Below are 15745 nucleotides of genomic sequence, written 5' to 3'. Positions count from 1 at the left end.
ACACATAAATTATAAAATCATGGTATAATGCACATCAGTGAAAATTCATTTTTGAAGTTGTCTACTTTAGAATCTATAGCCTAGACATGCAAGATAGTCATAAAATCCACACAATAGCTGGTTGGAAAAGAATACAAAATATGCATGATGTTGTTTATTGACAATGCAATTAAAAGAATCGTTTGTAATGCACATATCATAGTAAGTATGCAGAAGCAATGCATAAACAGAAACAACCGATGTTAGTTTTGCAGTTTCATAGTTTTGTAACTTTGTGAATGACAAGTACCATACTATCAACCAGCATTCAAATGCATAACCATAAAGCATATAAGTAACATATTATATTTATATAACAACCATTATCACGCGTTTAGTAATCTCAGCAGAATTTTGTCCAGAAACATTTACCTGCTCAAAACCTTTTACAAAGCTGTGTGTTCGAGAGCATTTACTGCATCACTAAAGTTGAGTAACTTAATATTTGTATGGATATGTATGTCGTTACAATCCGAAATCTAATGTTCAGACAGACTAACGTTAGTCCAAAGATTTCTAAGAATTAACCAGTTATGTTTATCGATGGCTTTGAGTGAAACACATTTTATACTATTTTCAAACAAACTGACATGAAAGTTGCCTTGGAAAGATACAATCCAGCAGGTTCTCACCTTGCAAAGCACCTGATGTTATCTACTCATAGCACAAAAGACAATCAACGATAAAAGTCAATCTTTAATCTTGCCAGCTCCTTATAGAACATAATCCATCAATTAATAGCAAGGGCACATGATGCTGCTTTATTATCATAGTTATTCAAAAATATTAAAACAGTAACTTTTTTGGAAAAAGTAACAGATTAGAAGTCAGACAGTTTACTGCAGGATTTATTACCAGTCTATTTCATATTTGATTATCATATAATTCAATACTTTATCGGTAAAATAATCAAAGTAAAAATAACATATTATATCACAAAAACTTATGTAAATCCGAAAACTGTCACTAATAGCATCAAAGCTCCCTATACTTGAGGTCTGCATTTTGCGATTAATCACAGAAGTTTGCCATATTGACAAAGCAAACAAACCCGACCGAAAAGTGTGAAAATGTTTGACAAAATATTGCGTACTAAGAAATGCAATTTTTTACCGCGCATAATGGCGTCAAATATTTGTTTTCTTCTTGCAAGTTGAGCTAATGATGTCATAATAGGTCTCCTTATACTTTCTTCATATCCACCATTCTGTGTTTGTCCTGTAATATTGGTTTTATAATTGGCATGAAATAGTATCGGGATCTTTTTCCTTGGACTGAAGAAAGTCTTTGCACAACTTTGTTACTGATTCCTCATCGCTTAAACCCGGTAACTTTAGAGCTTGTCTTTGTGCAAATTCCTACCAGGAACATAATTTCTAATTTTCTGTTCTTTCATTGTACGCATCACGTACCACATTCACGTACCAACATACAACTTCGTACTGTAAAAGCACTGAAAACCAGCATAAGCATTATTCATACTTTATAAGGACATTACAACAACAGCATCACAGGGTATCGGACTTAAGTGAAATTATTACGAGCCCAGTGTAATAAATGTTCACAGGCACCAAACTGATTAGGTTTAACCGTGGTTTAATTAGTAATAATAATCTTCCACACAAAATTGCTAGTTTGATTTCTTTCACCAGTTACTTAGGCCTATACCTCATTAAGATGGATGACCTGTCACAGTTTAAAATGTGGAGCTTGCTACCACATCAGTGCAAGACTCATTGATATAGGCAAGAACGGTGACAAAATTTTTACACATTTATGCTAATCCATTATTGCTTAAACCAGGGATGTCCAACCTGCGGCCCACAGTGCGGCCCGCCTAAGATTTTTGTGCGGCCCGCTAGTCATTTTCACTCCAAAAGTATGTACTTTTGGAACCCATTTTTCTTGAAATTTAATAGGTTTTGCGGTCCATTGAATTATTTCAAGTGACAATGCGGCCCACTATAATAAAAGGTTGGACATCCCTGGCTTAAACAAACAGAATCGCTTGTTTCATAAATAAGCATAAAATTGAACGCTCAGTGAACTTTGTTACGCAGAAATTTGTGCCTCTGTGGGTCTACAAGATTTCTTGTCGAAAACTGCCACGCATTCAGATTGGAAAGTATGCAAAGTATATGTGCAGGGGATTAAATTAATTGCGCAATTACTCACCTAAACACAGCAAACCTTCCAATCATGCACAATATGCAAATGTAGCGTGGTGTTGTCTCTCAAATGTAGCGTGGTGTTGGTGCTGTTTATTTATTTAGGTCCAGAAGACACCACAACAAAAACAGTATTTAAACAGTCACGCAAAAAATCATTACAATACGTTTGAAAGAAAAAGTCTGTTTACTTGTAAGCTATTATGGATATAATGGTACTTCAATAGAGTATGCATAGCTATACAAGCTGAGTACGTGGATTGAGAAGTTTGCAGATTGTTCAGTTGTTAACTTAGTTCTACAGTTAGTCTGTTTGTGCTAACTGAAACAAATGACCGAAACCCAGTTCTCCAAAACTTACAAAAATAATTAGATACGATAAGCTAGGTAAGGTACCGGGACTTTAAACAACGTCCCTTAAATACTTACATTGGAAGAAGCCATTACAAAAGCTACCATAAACTATCGGGTTACGACTCGCCTTTACAATTAATGTGAATAGGAAAACTTAACACTTAGCCCAGTTCACCTCTTCGAACTAGGCTAGCGTATGGCCATAAATCATTGGAAAGAACCACAATCTTCAAGGATATTTGTGTAGATTTGCGAGCTCTCTAGCGCTACTTATTTTCTGGGGAAATTGTGATGAACGTACAGTATAGTAATTGTCATGACCTCGAAACTCAAACACTAAATTCGAGCAACTTAGGCTTCATTAAAAACAGAACAGTCCTAAAACAAATAGAATCAGTTAGGCAAAACGTGAAAGCTATATAATACTTATATATATGAACTCGTACTATTGAGCAGCCGACCCACCGACACTGCGCTTAATACTGAAATGACGTTCTACAGATGAGACCAACACATTTAAGGCGATCAATTAAGGCGATTAATTAAGGAGGCGTGATTGTGCGCGAGGCAAACTGGCGAAAACAAAGAATGTCACCACGGAATATCACGACAGTAATGAAGTCACTCATACTATTTTTGTGTTACTAATTTGATTCCGTAAGATCAAAGCTCAGTAGGCTAATAATTTATTTTGATGCTCTTACAGTTAGTCTTCAAAGACAACATAAGTTGCAAGACTTGACCTTAACACTTGTGCAGAGCTCAGAACATTTAACGATAATCAACCTGCAATTAATGATGTGTTTGCATTGGTGAAGAATAATATTTTACAAGCAAGATATTGGAATTGACGACTCACACAGAAAATAAACACTTAAAACTGAGAGAATAAAGACGGTGTTTATTTAATCAGACGATTCTTTTACTTGATATTGCAACCATTATCAAAGTACTATAATATAAACCAACTATATACAGAAACTACTCGTATATTGTTTTCTTTTAACAGCCACAGTTATAAACCTCGTCATGTGGTTGCTCTCCAATCTCCATTACATTTTTTTAATGGCCGTAGTATCCACCGAAGCGTCTGTTTACTCATATGTTTTTACTGTTTCCACCGTAGTGTTCGTGCTGCGAGTAATATCTTAATTGTTAGCGCAATTTTAATAGAATTCGGTGATAAGAAGAAGCATGTGTGCCGTTGGTGATGCTGTAACTTCAATTATAATTCTCTGGAATGAAGGGGAGTTTAAGCTTTCTACTGCTTCGATGAGATGATTGATTGTTCAAAACATTTTATGCATTGCCAAATTTAACTAACTGAAGGTAAGAAGTTATCTCATATTTTGTCATAGGTGGGCACTGGGCAGTACTGCGGTACTATAATACCGAATTACTGTACCGCGGTACTTCTGGAAAAAAGTACCGAATTACTTTTTTCAAGAAATTTCAGTCGGTCCCGGTAATCTACTTTTACTTTTCACGTGATTACTTCAAAATTTTAACAAGTATGTTTTCAAAAATACATGTTAAGTAATCCTTAATACTAATTTTACCATCTGTTGATCTTTTTTAAAGAAGAAATGTCAAATAAAATTGCAAGCGCTTATCGTCACATATGTTTTGACCTGGAGTAACCTTTATTGAGAACATAATAGCGGCAAACATTGCATTTGCAGTAGCATCTTTCACACAAAAAGTACCGGTACCAAGTACCGAACTACTTTTGTAAAATAGTACCGAATACCGGAACCGTCGGTAGGCTACATTTTTTGCCAAGTACCGGTATCGTTACCGACGGTACTTCCAAAGTACCAACTGCCCACCTCTGTATTTTCTCTGCTTGTCCTATGACAAAAACTTTTACAATATTTGACTTGTGTTTTCGGGCAATTGCTTGTCTGTCAATAAGGTCTGAGTATCTGACTCACAGTTAGACAATTTTGATTAGTATGTTGATGATTTTACATGACATTCTCTGTTGATGATATATACACTACATGATAATACGGCTATTGTGTAGCTACTGCCTATTTGCAAAACCATATTTGTTAAGTTCGCACAAACTGCTCAGATTTAACTCGCAAAAGTAATCGGGATCGTCCTGTATTCTACAAAAACCGATTCGAAAAGACGTTATTAGTTTCCTGTCTCGACTGGATGTTATGTTTCATCATGTACAACCAATGAAGAATCAATATAAACAATGACGACATTTCTGCTTATTGCTGTCAAGTCGATTGGACAGCAACTAGTGACAATTGGACAAGATCCAACATCTGGAGGTGAGCAGTCGATACTCTGAAAGCACCGATGGTAACGGTACCGGTATTTGGCAAAAAATGTACCCACCGTTCCAGTATTCAGCCCTATTTCAGAAAAGAAGTTTGGTACTTTTTCGGTACTCGGTACCGTTACTTTTTGTACAGCGGATGCTGTTGCAAGTGCAATTTTCGCCCATATTATGACCTCGGGAAAAGCCAATAAATATGTGAACTCACTCTTTGCGACTTTATTGGACATTTTGTAGATTAAAAAAGAACAAAAAGCGTTAAAATTGGCGCTAAGTGTTAATTAAAATAAAGTTTTAAAAACATACTTGTCAAAACCTTGAAGTATTTATTTTAAAAGTACCGAGTACCGGGGCCGATTAGTATTTCTTGAAAAAACTAACTCGGTACTAAGAAAAGAGCCCCGACGGCACCGGTGTCGGTACTGAAAAAGTACCGCGGTACAGTAATTCGGTGGTGTAGTATCGCAGTAATCCTCATCTCTGTCAACATCCAAGTATTTGGGGAAATGTCGAGCTTACAAAGGCAGTCAAATTACTTTAATTACAAATACAAATTGTGTGCAATTTACAAATTGCTCAACAATTTTTTTAACTAGAAAATTTATATACAGTATCATCATATTTTTATCTCAACTAGAATCAACCGGTTTTACAATCGCGGATGAATATGATAAAATCATTTTTTTTGGAAAATTCCACTCCTGCGCACGTGCTCTCAATCAACTCTGTCTTGTCCCATTCTTGCTCTAGTAGTTGACTTGTTAGGAGTGGTTAGTGCTGTTGCAGTGTCTTAATAGTTTTATTTGTAGTCGTTTGAGAAACAATTATAAAAATGGTGTCGACCCTACAAAGACTTTTCTTTGACATGACTGTCGATGGACAGGGTCTGGGACGAATTAATTATTATGGAGGTATGTTGTTTTTAGCGCTGTTTTCGGCCTGTTAAATGTTTCCGAGCTATATGCAGCCTATTTAACAGTTTAAAAGAGTTGTTTTTTGCTTTTGTAATGGCTTTAGCTAGGCCTACATTATTATTTTATACCCTGTTCTAAATTCATTTTACTAACCAGTTTTCTGGTAGCCTACTTACCAAATACCTTCACTGAAAAAGTTTTCAATTTAAATTTTATTAATATCTGACTACAGCTTCGTCCAGACGTTGTTCCCGAAACTGTAAAACTGGTTTGAAATGATTTGGATTCGTGCTTCCCCAAAGTCCTTCATTTTATTTTACCAGGTTCATAACTGAATGTTTTATTAGGGTTGGTACTTAAGCAGGAAACTAAACGTGTATTTTTTGCAGGAATTCTTTCAATGGCCAACGCAAGACCAAACACCAACGGCTCACAGTTTTTCATATGCGCTGTGAAAACCACGTGGTAATTATATTTGTTCGATGTTACTTAATTTTGAGTGAGCGAAACAGGATGATGAAATTTTTGTTCACGGATATGGGTTTGAATTAATCATGATACCACACCCAGCTCTCTGACTGTTGAAAAAACTAAAACATTCTTACATCATCGAGCTTATCTGTTCTAATTAGTTTCCTTTCATACTTGATAGAAAGCACGTGGACGTTCACGAAAGCACATGCAGGAATTCTTTCAATGGCCAATGCACGACCAAACACTAACGGCTCACAGTTTTTCATATGCACTGTGAAAACCACGTGGTAAATATATTTGTTCTATGTTACGTACTTTTGAGTGAGGTAAACAGGATGATGAAATTTTTGTTCACGTATATTGGTTTGAATTAATCATGATACCACACCCAGCTCTCTGACTGTTAAAAACAAAACATTCTTAGTTCATGGAGCTTATCTGTTCTAATTAGTTTCATTTCATAGGCTTTATGGAAAGCACGTGGTATTCGGGAGCGTTGTGGAAGGCATGGATGTTGTGAAGAAGGTGGAAAATTTTGGTTCCAGAAGCGGCAAGACAAGCAAAAAGATTGATTTTTCTTTGTGAAAATACTACTGCCTGTTAAAAAGCGTCCAACGAATTGTTACGAAGTTTATTATAATGAAGATTGCTTCTATTGGAAGTGAATTGAAAATAAAATTGGAGAAAAATGTAGCATTTCATGTAGTACAGAAAATGGCTGATTTTATATTAACGCGAAAGTTACTCTAACGCACAATTAACTGAAATAGTTAGGCTTACCATATTTTTGGGATTGAAAACCGGGACGCTTCAGAACAACGAACCTTATCAGACAAATGTGATTCATATTTTACTAGAAGTATGAGACTATTTTGGATTCCTATCGTCAGGGACAACTGAAGTAGTAAGACACCAAGAAAAGCTAAAATAATGGATTTTACTAGGAAACAAAACAATGTTCAAGCATTTGTAAATTTACATAATTGTCCAATCATACTTTTCTGTAGACAATACTTTCTTCCAGAAGTCTATATTCGACTTCATTTTCTCATAAAAATCACAGCAGGAAAAGTCAGTTTTAATTTTGCAGGTGATAAGGGCTTTTACATTCAAATGGTTTTTGCAGAAGAAAATGCAAACAAGTAACGGAACCGTACGAAATAAGTTCTTTCAATAACCTAACTGCAAAAAGATCATCTCCTCCTAGCCTAATATTACTGAACAAGCGAATGCGCTAACAATCAACACACTACTGGACCAATTACCCGCTACAATGACGTAACAATTACTTTCACATTTAACACAACGAAACAAGAAAACGCATCGAGTATTGCTCTTCAGGAAGTTGGCTAAACAGACCAATCACAGCATGCTGATATTCGTGTAGTGCGAGGCAATACTGGCTGAGTAAATGCCAAAGCGGGACTTTTAGTTGACTGACCGGGACAAAGCCTTTAAAAGCGGGACTGTCCCGGCTAAAACGGGACGTATGGTAAGCCTAGAAATAGTGCTTTCGTAGAAGCGGATTTAATGAACAAACGCGAATTCGTTGAAACAGTTCCTACTATTTAAGTCATTTTGAAGTTCTAAAGTGCCCTCATTTCTTGGTCCTACGTAGCCCTTGGAGTACATTTGTTTTGGAGCATAAGATGTTACTGGGCGCCAGTCAGAATAGCGTGGGATACTTGATGCAAATCTAACGTGACTCAGCGAAAAAATGATCGTATTTTATTTCGTAAAAAATTAGTTACTGAACGTTTCAGAAATAGATGGTTACTCGTTGGTAATTTAAACAGCTCCTACATCGTACGAATACAAGTGATTTTATTTCAAACAAGAACATCGCTGTTATCTCGACGAATAATTTGAATGGCTCGGTTTTCTGGACGTCATGTGACCGCCGTCTCTCCGTGTGGGCGCCCAGTCCCGCCCCGAGTCCCTTTTCCGAACCCCCGGGTTCTTGCTGTCCCGGTACGAGCGTGCCCCGTCTAGTACGTCATGAAATTGAGAGTATGAAGGCGTTAATGCCGTTGGGGCTGTAGATTGCCCCACGTCCCTGGGTACTGGATGAGACGGGGTTGCCGATACAGAAGGGGCACTACCATTGCCCCTGCGAGGAGTCGGTGCACCTCTACCCCTCCCACCCCTAGACGGGGGGCCACTATGACCTCCTCTCTCGTTCTTCTTCTCTCTTGGAGGGGGGGTCTTTGGTCGAAGTCGTTCTATTTCTTCCGTACATCCTGTGTTTAATGGTTAAGTTAAGAATCCAGAATCTACCAAGTTGTCAATAAATTTAGTTACAGCTTCGTAAATTTAAAGCCGTGCATTTAAAGTCGCTTTAAATGAACATCAAACACACACGGGCAGGTGATCGATTGATAAAACGTACTTAGCTTTGTACGCGTTTTGCAGAATAAAGGTGACAGGTTTTAGTCGGTTTAAAAGGAATGTTATTTTTGAACTTTTGTTGGTTTTGAATTTGTAATTTAATATGTACTTTGCTGCTATGAAGGCTTCACTGCCAATTGCTAAAAAGCTCACATCTTACAAACGGTCGATGCCAAACGTGTGATATTGTGGCAATTATGTGCTCATAATATGTACAAATGGTTTCACCAGTCAAATTTCCAGTTGGATTTTCATCAGTTGATTTGAACTGGTTGCTGTAAGTCTCACGATCGAAATTGCTGTTGGTCAGTTGTGGGCCAACAGTCAACCAGCCTGGTCTGATGGATGTATCTCTAAGAGAAAAAGATGTTTTCATTATAACATCATGTAATAAAGTTGTGATTCCACTCACACGATTAACTAATCGAAGACAGTGGAGTATTTCACTGGCTGATTATATTGTTAAAGATTCATAAGTTGAAAAATTTTCTTAAGTAAATCGTTTAAAAAAGTTTAACTCACTAAAATTTGCAAAGTTAAAAGGTGGTGTGTAATCTCTCTTTAGGAGTGGTTAGGTTACGGTTAATATCAGCATGTACACTTCATAATGTCATAATGTGCCTGATAAAGATTACACTGAATTCGTATTTTCCCAGCCAATGGCACTAAACTACAACGAACCTCACCTCCCATACAAATGCAGTCGGCGACGACCGAGACAAAAGTGCTCGATCAAATGGAAAATTTCTTCTGGTTTTTCACCACTACCAGGTTCCTGCTCTTCTTCGATTATCAAATCTGCGGGAAACATTTCAAGGAAAGTTGCTCCAAAATTTAACTACAGTGCTCACTCGAGTTTTCATAATAGCAAGTAAAATCTATGAAAGTGTCGGACAATTTTCTTAAGGCAGCCATGACAAAAAACACTTCATACCAATGTCCACGTTTGCATGAATAAAATCTCCGTCTGTGCTCCTCCTCACAGTGCCTTTGATCCCCATCAAGCAATGTTCCTGGAAATTGTACTGAGTTACGTCTACAAATGATAGGCCTATATCAGTAGCAACTTTCACTTTGCAAATGAAGAGTTGGATTATGAGAGTGGAAAAACTCCCGCCTGATCATTTGACAGTTAAGACAACACTGATATCTAAGTATTGCATTAAAACAACTTTTGTGTTAAGTTAACATTTATTAAAAAAAAGTCGCGATTCATTATTTAAACATTGTCTTTATCAAAGCATAGAAACTTCCCGTGTGCATTTGGGCAATACGATATATAAAGAAGTCAAAAAATAAATAGATAGGGAGTGTGTCAATCAGAACTTGCACAAAGGCAAGCTCGGTAATTGATGTCATCGCCGTGTTTATGTTCTGCAAAGATCAATTTTCATCCTCAGCCCGAGGATATCACGAACACTTGTACATTGGTTAACAGTTAGCCTTGCAGCTTAGCTAACAAATTATGAAACAACGCGCAAAAGATCTTGCAAAAAGAACAAAAACATGAATCACCACCTTGGTTCTGACGAACAACGACTCATCTTCGAGACTGGGATACGTTTGCTTCAAGTTTGTTTTTATCCAGCAAATGTCCTCACATCTACGAAAACCCCATTTCTTCAAACACATTCTCCCCGAGTCGAGTCCATCCGATGAACCGCACCAGAGAAAGACGAAGGAACGAGAAGCAGCCACCTCATCGATTTCAAGCGATAATACCTGAAGTCAAATACGACGTTGTTGTAAAATCAGAGAAGTTGAACTAATTCTACACAGATAGTCAATTGCTTTACTTAGCACTACCATATAGTAGTAGTAGTATACCATATAGTAGTAAATCTGTTTTTTGATGATCATTAATAACAAGGTGATATGATATTTTAATGTAAATCTAGAAACTTACGTCGTCCCAAGAAGCTTCACTTCCATTCAGTGGGAGGCCGGCTCTTTTCTTGTATTCTTGTAATGGTGGATCGATGAGCAAAACATCAAACTTGCATCTGAAAGGAAGCATAATAAAATGAGATCTATGTTTGGCTAACAAATGAGAAAAATTGAGTTTTTAATCCACATCAGGCAACTTCTTTTGAACCAACACATAGTTAACAACATCATCATCAATAAATATAAGACAAACAATATGGTTTGGAAGTGGAGCAGTTAGAGCTACGGGTTTGTAACGATGCAAACTCATCTTCGACTCGCAATGGTTCAAGGAATTTGGGCGAGGCATTGATGACGCCTACTCTTGTTTTAGTGTTCACGGTTCTAATAAGGACAAGAACTAAACAACTGAATCAAAACAATTGGAAAATGTACACCAAAAACCTCAGAACCTGGGCCTTAAGTCTTGAGGAAACATCATTGTGTTTCAAGTCATGGTTGTAATGACTTTCCCCAGTTTGAGAACAAGTATTTCAACTCCACAACAAACAGTGAGACAAAAACACTGAAAAAACACTACGACCAGAAGAGAAGCATTGCCGGGTAGAATTATAACAAGAACAAGATTGAATCAAGAAGAAATACGTTAAAAAATTTGTACATGCTGTTACTCCAAATGCCCAATAAAAACCAGGTTTTAGCAGCAGCATAGGTGTATTAAATAACCATTTTATTGTATTTGTAATGGATTTGGATCGATTCCTAGATTAATTTTTGAAACCATTGTTTTCCGATATTTTACCCTAGAACTACACAAGTGCTGGATGGTTAAAACAAGATTTGAGTTACGTGAACTTACGTCATACATCTAACATAGCTTGTCACAAACCATGGCTCGCAAACAGGATTAAATTGGTTGTATGATTTGCATTACAGCATAAACACAAAGCAGTGTATTTTAATAGTTGTCATTTTATGGGCAGCAGTTATTGTGTAAAGTGCAAGTTACAAAAATTTTTTGTTAATGCTGGCCTGGACTATTGTAAAAACGTACCCCAACTTCCTCATATCAAACTTTGTAAGATCACATTTGAGGTAAGTCGGGGGTGTGTTTGTGCTTCGAATTTGCTCGTCCTTCAAACGAATCAGGTCTTTAAGTTTCGGGTATTCCCCAAATCTCTCAGCCAAACCTAAAAGATCAAGCAGGTTTGTTCATATTGTGGAAAATAATATAAAGCAAGGAATGGATGAAGTAAGCCAGGTCACTGGGCTGCTTAGAATGAAAACTCACCAACATCTCGAATAAAGTTCTGGGGTCTTTGTCCAGTGTCAACATAATTCTGACAATAATCGTTGTGCGGGTTTAAGCTCTGCGTTCCCTTTAGGAACGTGCTGGAATCCTTGTACACATTCAATTCACCATCGGAGTCTTTGTTGTCCTGCCCAGACATGCCACAGTAAACAAGCGCATTCTTTCAATATAAATTATAGCACTGCCTTTGCCAACTAAAACTTCTGATGGACCAAAGTCGTTTGTGAAACATTGCTACAAAGTATCTGTGACCCAAAAATAGTAACTATAACCAACTTGGTTACTGAAAATTCCTGGCCACTCACGACTTGTGACCCCGCAGTATTACCTGGGAATTATTTTGGGTTGCGATCCATGGTACGAGAAACGCTGCTATAACATTTCACCATGTTGAGTAATGTTTTACGAAAAGTAACTGACTTGAATACACTGTTTATGAGTGATGAGGATTTATCACCAAGTTTAAATCAAAAGATTATCATATCATATCATTATCCAGTCAAAATGCAAAAAATCTCACCTTGTTTAATGACCACAAAGAAGGTTTTTGATTTTCGAGTCTTGGAATTTTAGCTTTTGGTGCTTTGCTTGAAAAGTGTTCTGATGCGTTTGCTGGTCTCTTTACAACAGCACGGGCGGCAGACTCAGTCTTACTGCTCAAGGCCAAACTCAAATTGTCGGCATGGCCAACTCCAAGCTGTCAAAATAACGACAAAAAAAGACGAAGTTAACCAATAACCATAAGCTTACATCTGGCTGAAATAAACCTAAAGAAATATTTTGTTTGAGTAGGTCTGTTGATTATTTTTGTGAGCATTAATATTGAAGTCTTATAAAAATAAAAAAACAGGCAGCTGAATTGGTTCAAGTACACAACTGCCCAGATGAAGATCGAGGAGTTATTACGTCATAACCGGTACATTCTTGCCGTTCCTGTTTAGATCCTCACCTGGGTGTGCACTTGCACTACCTGCATGACCGTTATACTTGCAGCATACTTTTCGCTCCACACAGTCAATGGCTAAAATTGAACAATACGATTCGCCGTTTTCTTACTACTTAGGCTGCATCGGGTACAAGTACAGATCCCAGCATCATAAATTTTCATTCATTTTCAGGAATTGCCTGTACCTGCTTAGCCAAAAGTTCCCGGCGTTTCTTTTGCTTTTCCCTCATTCGTTGCATTCGTTTATCCATTACAGATTGTTTGTTGAAAATCCAACAGAGTTTCAATCACACAAAACAAAAGTCGATTTGGTAAAAAGTCAAAGTTTGCAAAACATCCACGACAAACCAGAAACAGTTACTTAGCCCAACATTAAAGGCATTAACAAGTCTAGGTCTAGTCTAGGGATCAACGGGCGAGTCAAGCTACGAATACAAATTAGTTTGTAAACATTAGGGCAGGCCCAGCCTATGTGATATCTATTACAACAAAATTCAATTGCTTAACTGTGAAGTAATGAAATTGCAATAATAATAATAATTGAATTTCTTTCATAATCGCTGTTTTTAAGTGTTTTAAATAGTGTTGAAGTTGTTGTTTTGGTTACCGACATTGCTGCCAGATAAGAAAACTCTACTTGTTGATTTATAAAGATATTTCATGTAATATTCTGTAAGCCATACATTTCTCCACTAATATTTCATATTTAAACACAATCGATTTTCTTTTTATGTTTCTTTTATGTACTGTAATCGTAAAATAAGTTTTTGAGAAAACTGAATGCAGGAATCAAAATGCCAAAGACATTATTTGCCTTCAAGAAAATCTAGACAGACTATTTAAATTTTGATCACACGAAATAAAGCACACGATTTACACACGTGGTACTTCAATAAACCGGGTTGGCGGGAAGCGTTTCTTAATACAAAGCATCAATGCAATAAACGCGATGGACTATCGGAAAACCTGTATTTATTCAAAATTGGTTGTTTTATTGACAAAAGAGCCTATTGCCAATCAAAATGTCGGCGACTTAAAAATTGGACATTGCGGCCGCACGAAAACGAGAAAAAAAAGTCAAGACCGCTATGAGCAAAATGATGTAAATCGTAAGGTTACTCCGCCGTGAACCGAACCACTAAGCCAAACTACAATAAAATACTTTGTAGATGCAAGTTTAAATAATTTTATTTTTTACAAAAACCACTTTTAACTTGAAAATTTATATATCAACATATTTTTATCTCAACTAAACTTTAAGTAGAATTGTAGAAGCAACCGTTTTTACAATCGCGGATGAATATAATCAAATCATTTTTTTTTTGGAAAATTCCACTCCTGCGCACGTGCTCTCAATCAAGTCTGTCTTGTCCCATTCTTGCTCTAGTAGTTGACTTGTTAGGAGTGGTTAGTGCTGTTGCAGTGTCGTGATAGTTTTATTTGGAGTCGTTTGAGAAATAATTATAAAAATGGCAGCGCTACCAAGAGTTTTCTTCGACATGACTGCCGAAGGGCAGGCTCTAGGACGAATTGTTATGGAGGTATGTTGTTTTTTAGCGTTGTTTTCGTCCTGTTAAAGATATCCGAGATACACAGCCTATTTTACAGTTTAAAAGAATTGTTTTTGATTTTGTAATGGTTTTGGCAACATTAGTTTTTTAGAGTGTCGTTTTACATTTTGCGACTATTCGATTATAGCTTCGTCCAGACGTTGTTCCCAAAACTGCGGAAAACTTCAGAGTTCTCTGCACTGGAGACAAGGGATTTGGATTCAAGGGTTCTTGCTTCCACAGAGTCATTCCCGATTTCATGTGCCAGGTCTGCTGCTGATTTTAATGCACATTTCACTTACCGCAGTGTTGCACTTGTTACATGTTTTAAAACTAACTATTTCTTCCACAGGGTGGTGACTTTACAAGACACAATGGAACTGGAGGCAAAAGTATTTATGGTGAAAAATTTGCTGATGAAAATTTCCAGCTCAAGCATACCGGACCAGGTTCATAACTTACATTTATTTTATGGCTGGTACTTAAGCAGTAAGCTAAACTTGATTTTTTTGCAGGAATTCTTTCAATGGCTAACGCAGGACCAAACACCAACGGCTCTCAATTTTTCATATGCACTGCAAAAACCACGTGGTAAATATATTTGTTCTGTGTTACTTAATTTTGAGTGAGCGAAACAGGATGATGAAATTTTTGTTCACGGATATGGGTTTGAATTAATCATGATACCACACCCAGCTCTCTGACTGTTAAAACAATAAAATGTTCCTAGTTCATGGAGCTTATCTGTTCTAAATAGTTTCATTTTGCAGGCTTGATGGAAAGCACGTGGTATTCGGGAGCATTGTGGAAGGCATGGATGTTGTGAAGAAGGTGGAAAGTTATGGTTCCGGAAGCGGCAAGACAAGCAAAAAGATTGTTGTTGCTAACTGTGGTCAGCTGTAGATTTCACCAACTTGCATTACTAGAATTTTGCGAGTGCTACTCTTGATTTCGTTTAAGAAATTTTGTTATTCCAGAGAATTTGTTTTATATCGATCGTGTAACATTTTCATTGATTGGTGAATTCGAAGCATTCAGTAAAATGTGGCTAATTTTTGTGAAAATACTCCTGCCTGTTAAAAAGCCTCCAACGAATCGTTTTGTAACTGTTATAAAGTTTATTATAATGCAGATTGCTTCTATTGGAAGTGCATTGAAAATAAAGCTAAACACTGCTCTGAGAAAAATTTAACAGACAAAACGTGGGGTGTGTAAGAGTGAGATAGGCGTTATAATAAAAATTTATTTAGAAGCGCAAATTTAATTATAATCACCTGATCAAGCTAAACTAGTATTTCTGATCTTTCTGCGCTGGTCTTATGTGGCCACTAACTAAACTTGTAATTATTATTTTTACTTGTAATTTCGGAATTATTTCATTGCAACAGAGCTGAGCCAAACGAACTTGTCTGACCTT

The 15745-nt window shown here is 36.9% G+C and overlaps 2 protein-coding genes and 1 long non-coding RNA gene across 3 annotated transcripts; 2 read left to right on the top strand and 1 right to left on the bottom strand.

Moving 5' to 3' along the window:
* Positions 1–5511: 5511 nt before the first annotated feature.
* LOC143470029 (uncharacterized) lies at positions 5512–6936 on the top strand. The gene is made up of 5 exons (XR_013119273.1): positions 5512–5768; positions 6004–6094; positions 6161–6236; positions 6424–6532; positions 6710–6936. It is a non-coding gene; the product is annotated as an uncharacterized LOC143470029 (long non-coding RNA).
* A 1023-nt stretch (positions 6937–7959) lies between these two features.
* On the bottom strand, positions 7960–13220 carry LOC143470027 (N(6)-adenosine-methyltransferase non-catalytic subunit METTL14-like). Its single transcript, XM_076967866.1, has 10 exons — positions 12964–13220; positions 12353–12529; positions 11812–11959; positions 11575–11710; positions 10540–10636; positions 10152–10355; positions 9568–9646; positions 9320–9431; positions 8862–8986; positions 7960–8485 (listed from the first exon to the last, which is right to left on the bottom strand). The coding sequence occupies exons 1-10, from the start codon at positions 13027–13029 to the stop codon at positions 8094–8096; spliced, it is 1536 nt and encodes a 511-aa protein (XP_076823981.1). The 5' UTR covers positions 13030–13220; the 3' UTR covers positions 7960–8093.
* A 933-nt stretch (positions 13221–14153) lies between these two features.
* LOC143470028 (peptidyl-prolyl cis-trans isomerase-like) lies at positions 14154–15520 on the top strand. Its single transcript, XM_076967867.1, has 5 exons — positions 14154–14319; positions 14477–14596; positions 14681–14777; positions 14844–14919; positions 15099–15520. Exons 1-5 carry the CDS (start codon positions 14248–14250, stop codon positions 15229–15231), a joined length of 498 nt encoding a protein of 165 aa, XP_076823982.1. The 5' UTR covers positions 14154–14247; the 3' UTR covers positions 15232–15520.
* The last annotated feature ends 225 nt before the right edge of the window (positions 15521–15745 follow it).

This window comes from Clavelina lepadiformis, chromosome 9 (genome assembly GCF_947623445.1).
Source record: "Clavelina lepadiformis chromosome 9, kaClaLepa1.1, whole genome shotgun sequence".
NCBI lineage: Eukaryota > Metazoa > Chordata > Ascidiacea > Aplousobranchia > Clavelinidae > Clavelina > Clavelina lepadiformis.
This window is presented reverse-complemented; position numbering and strand designations above follow the sequence as displayed.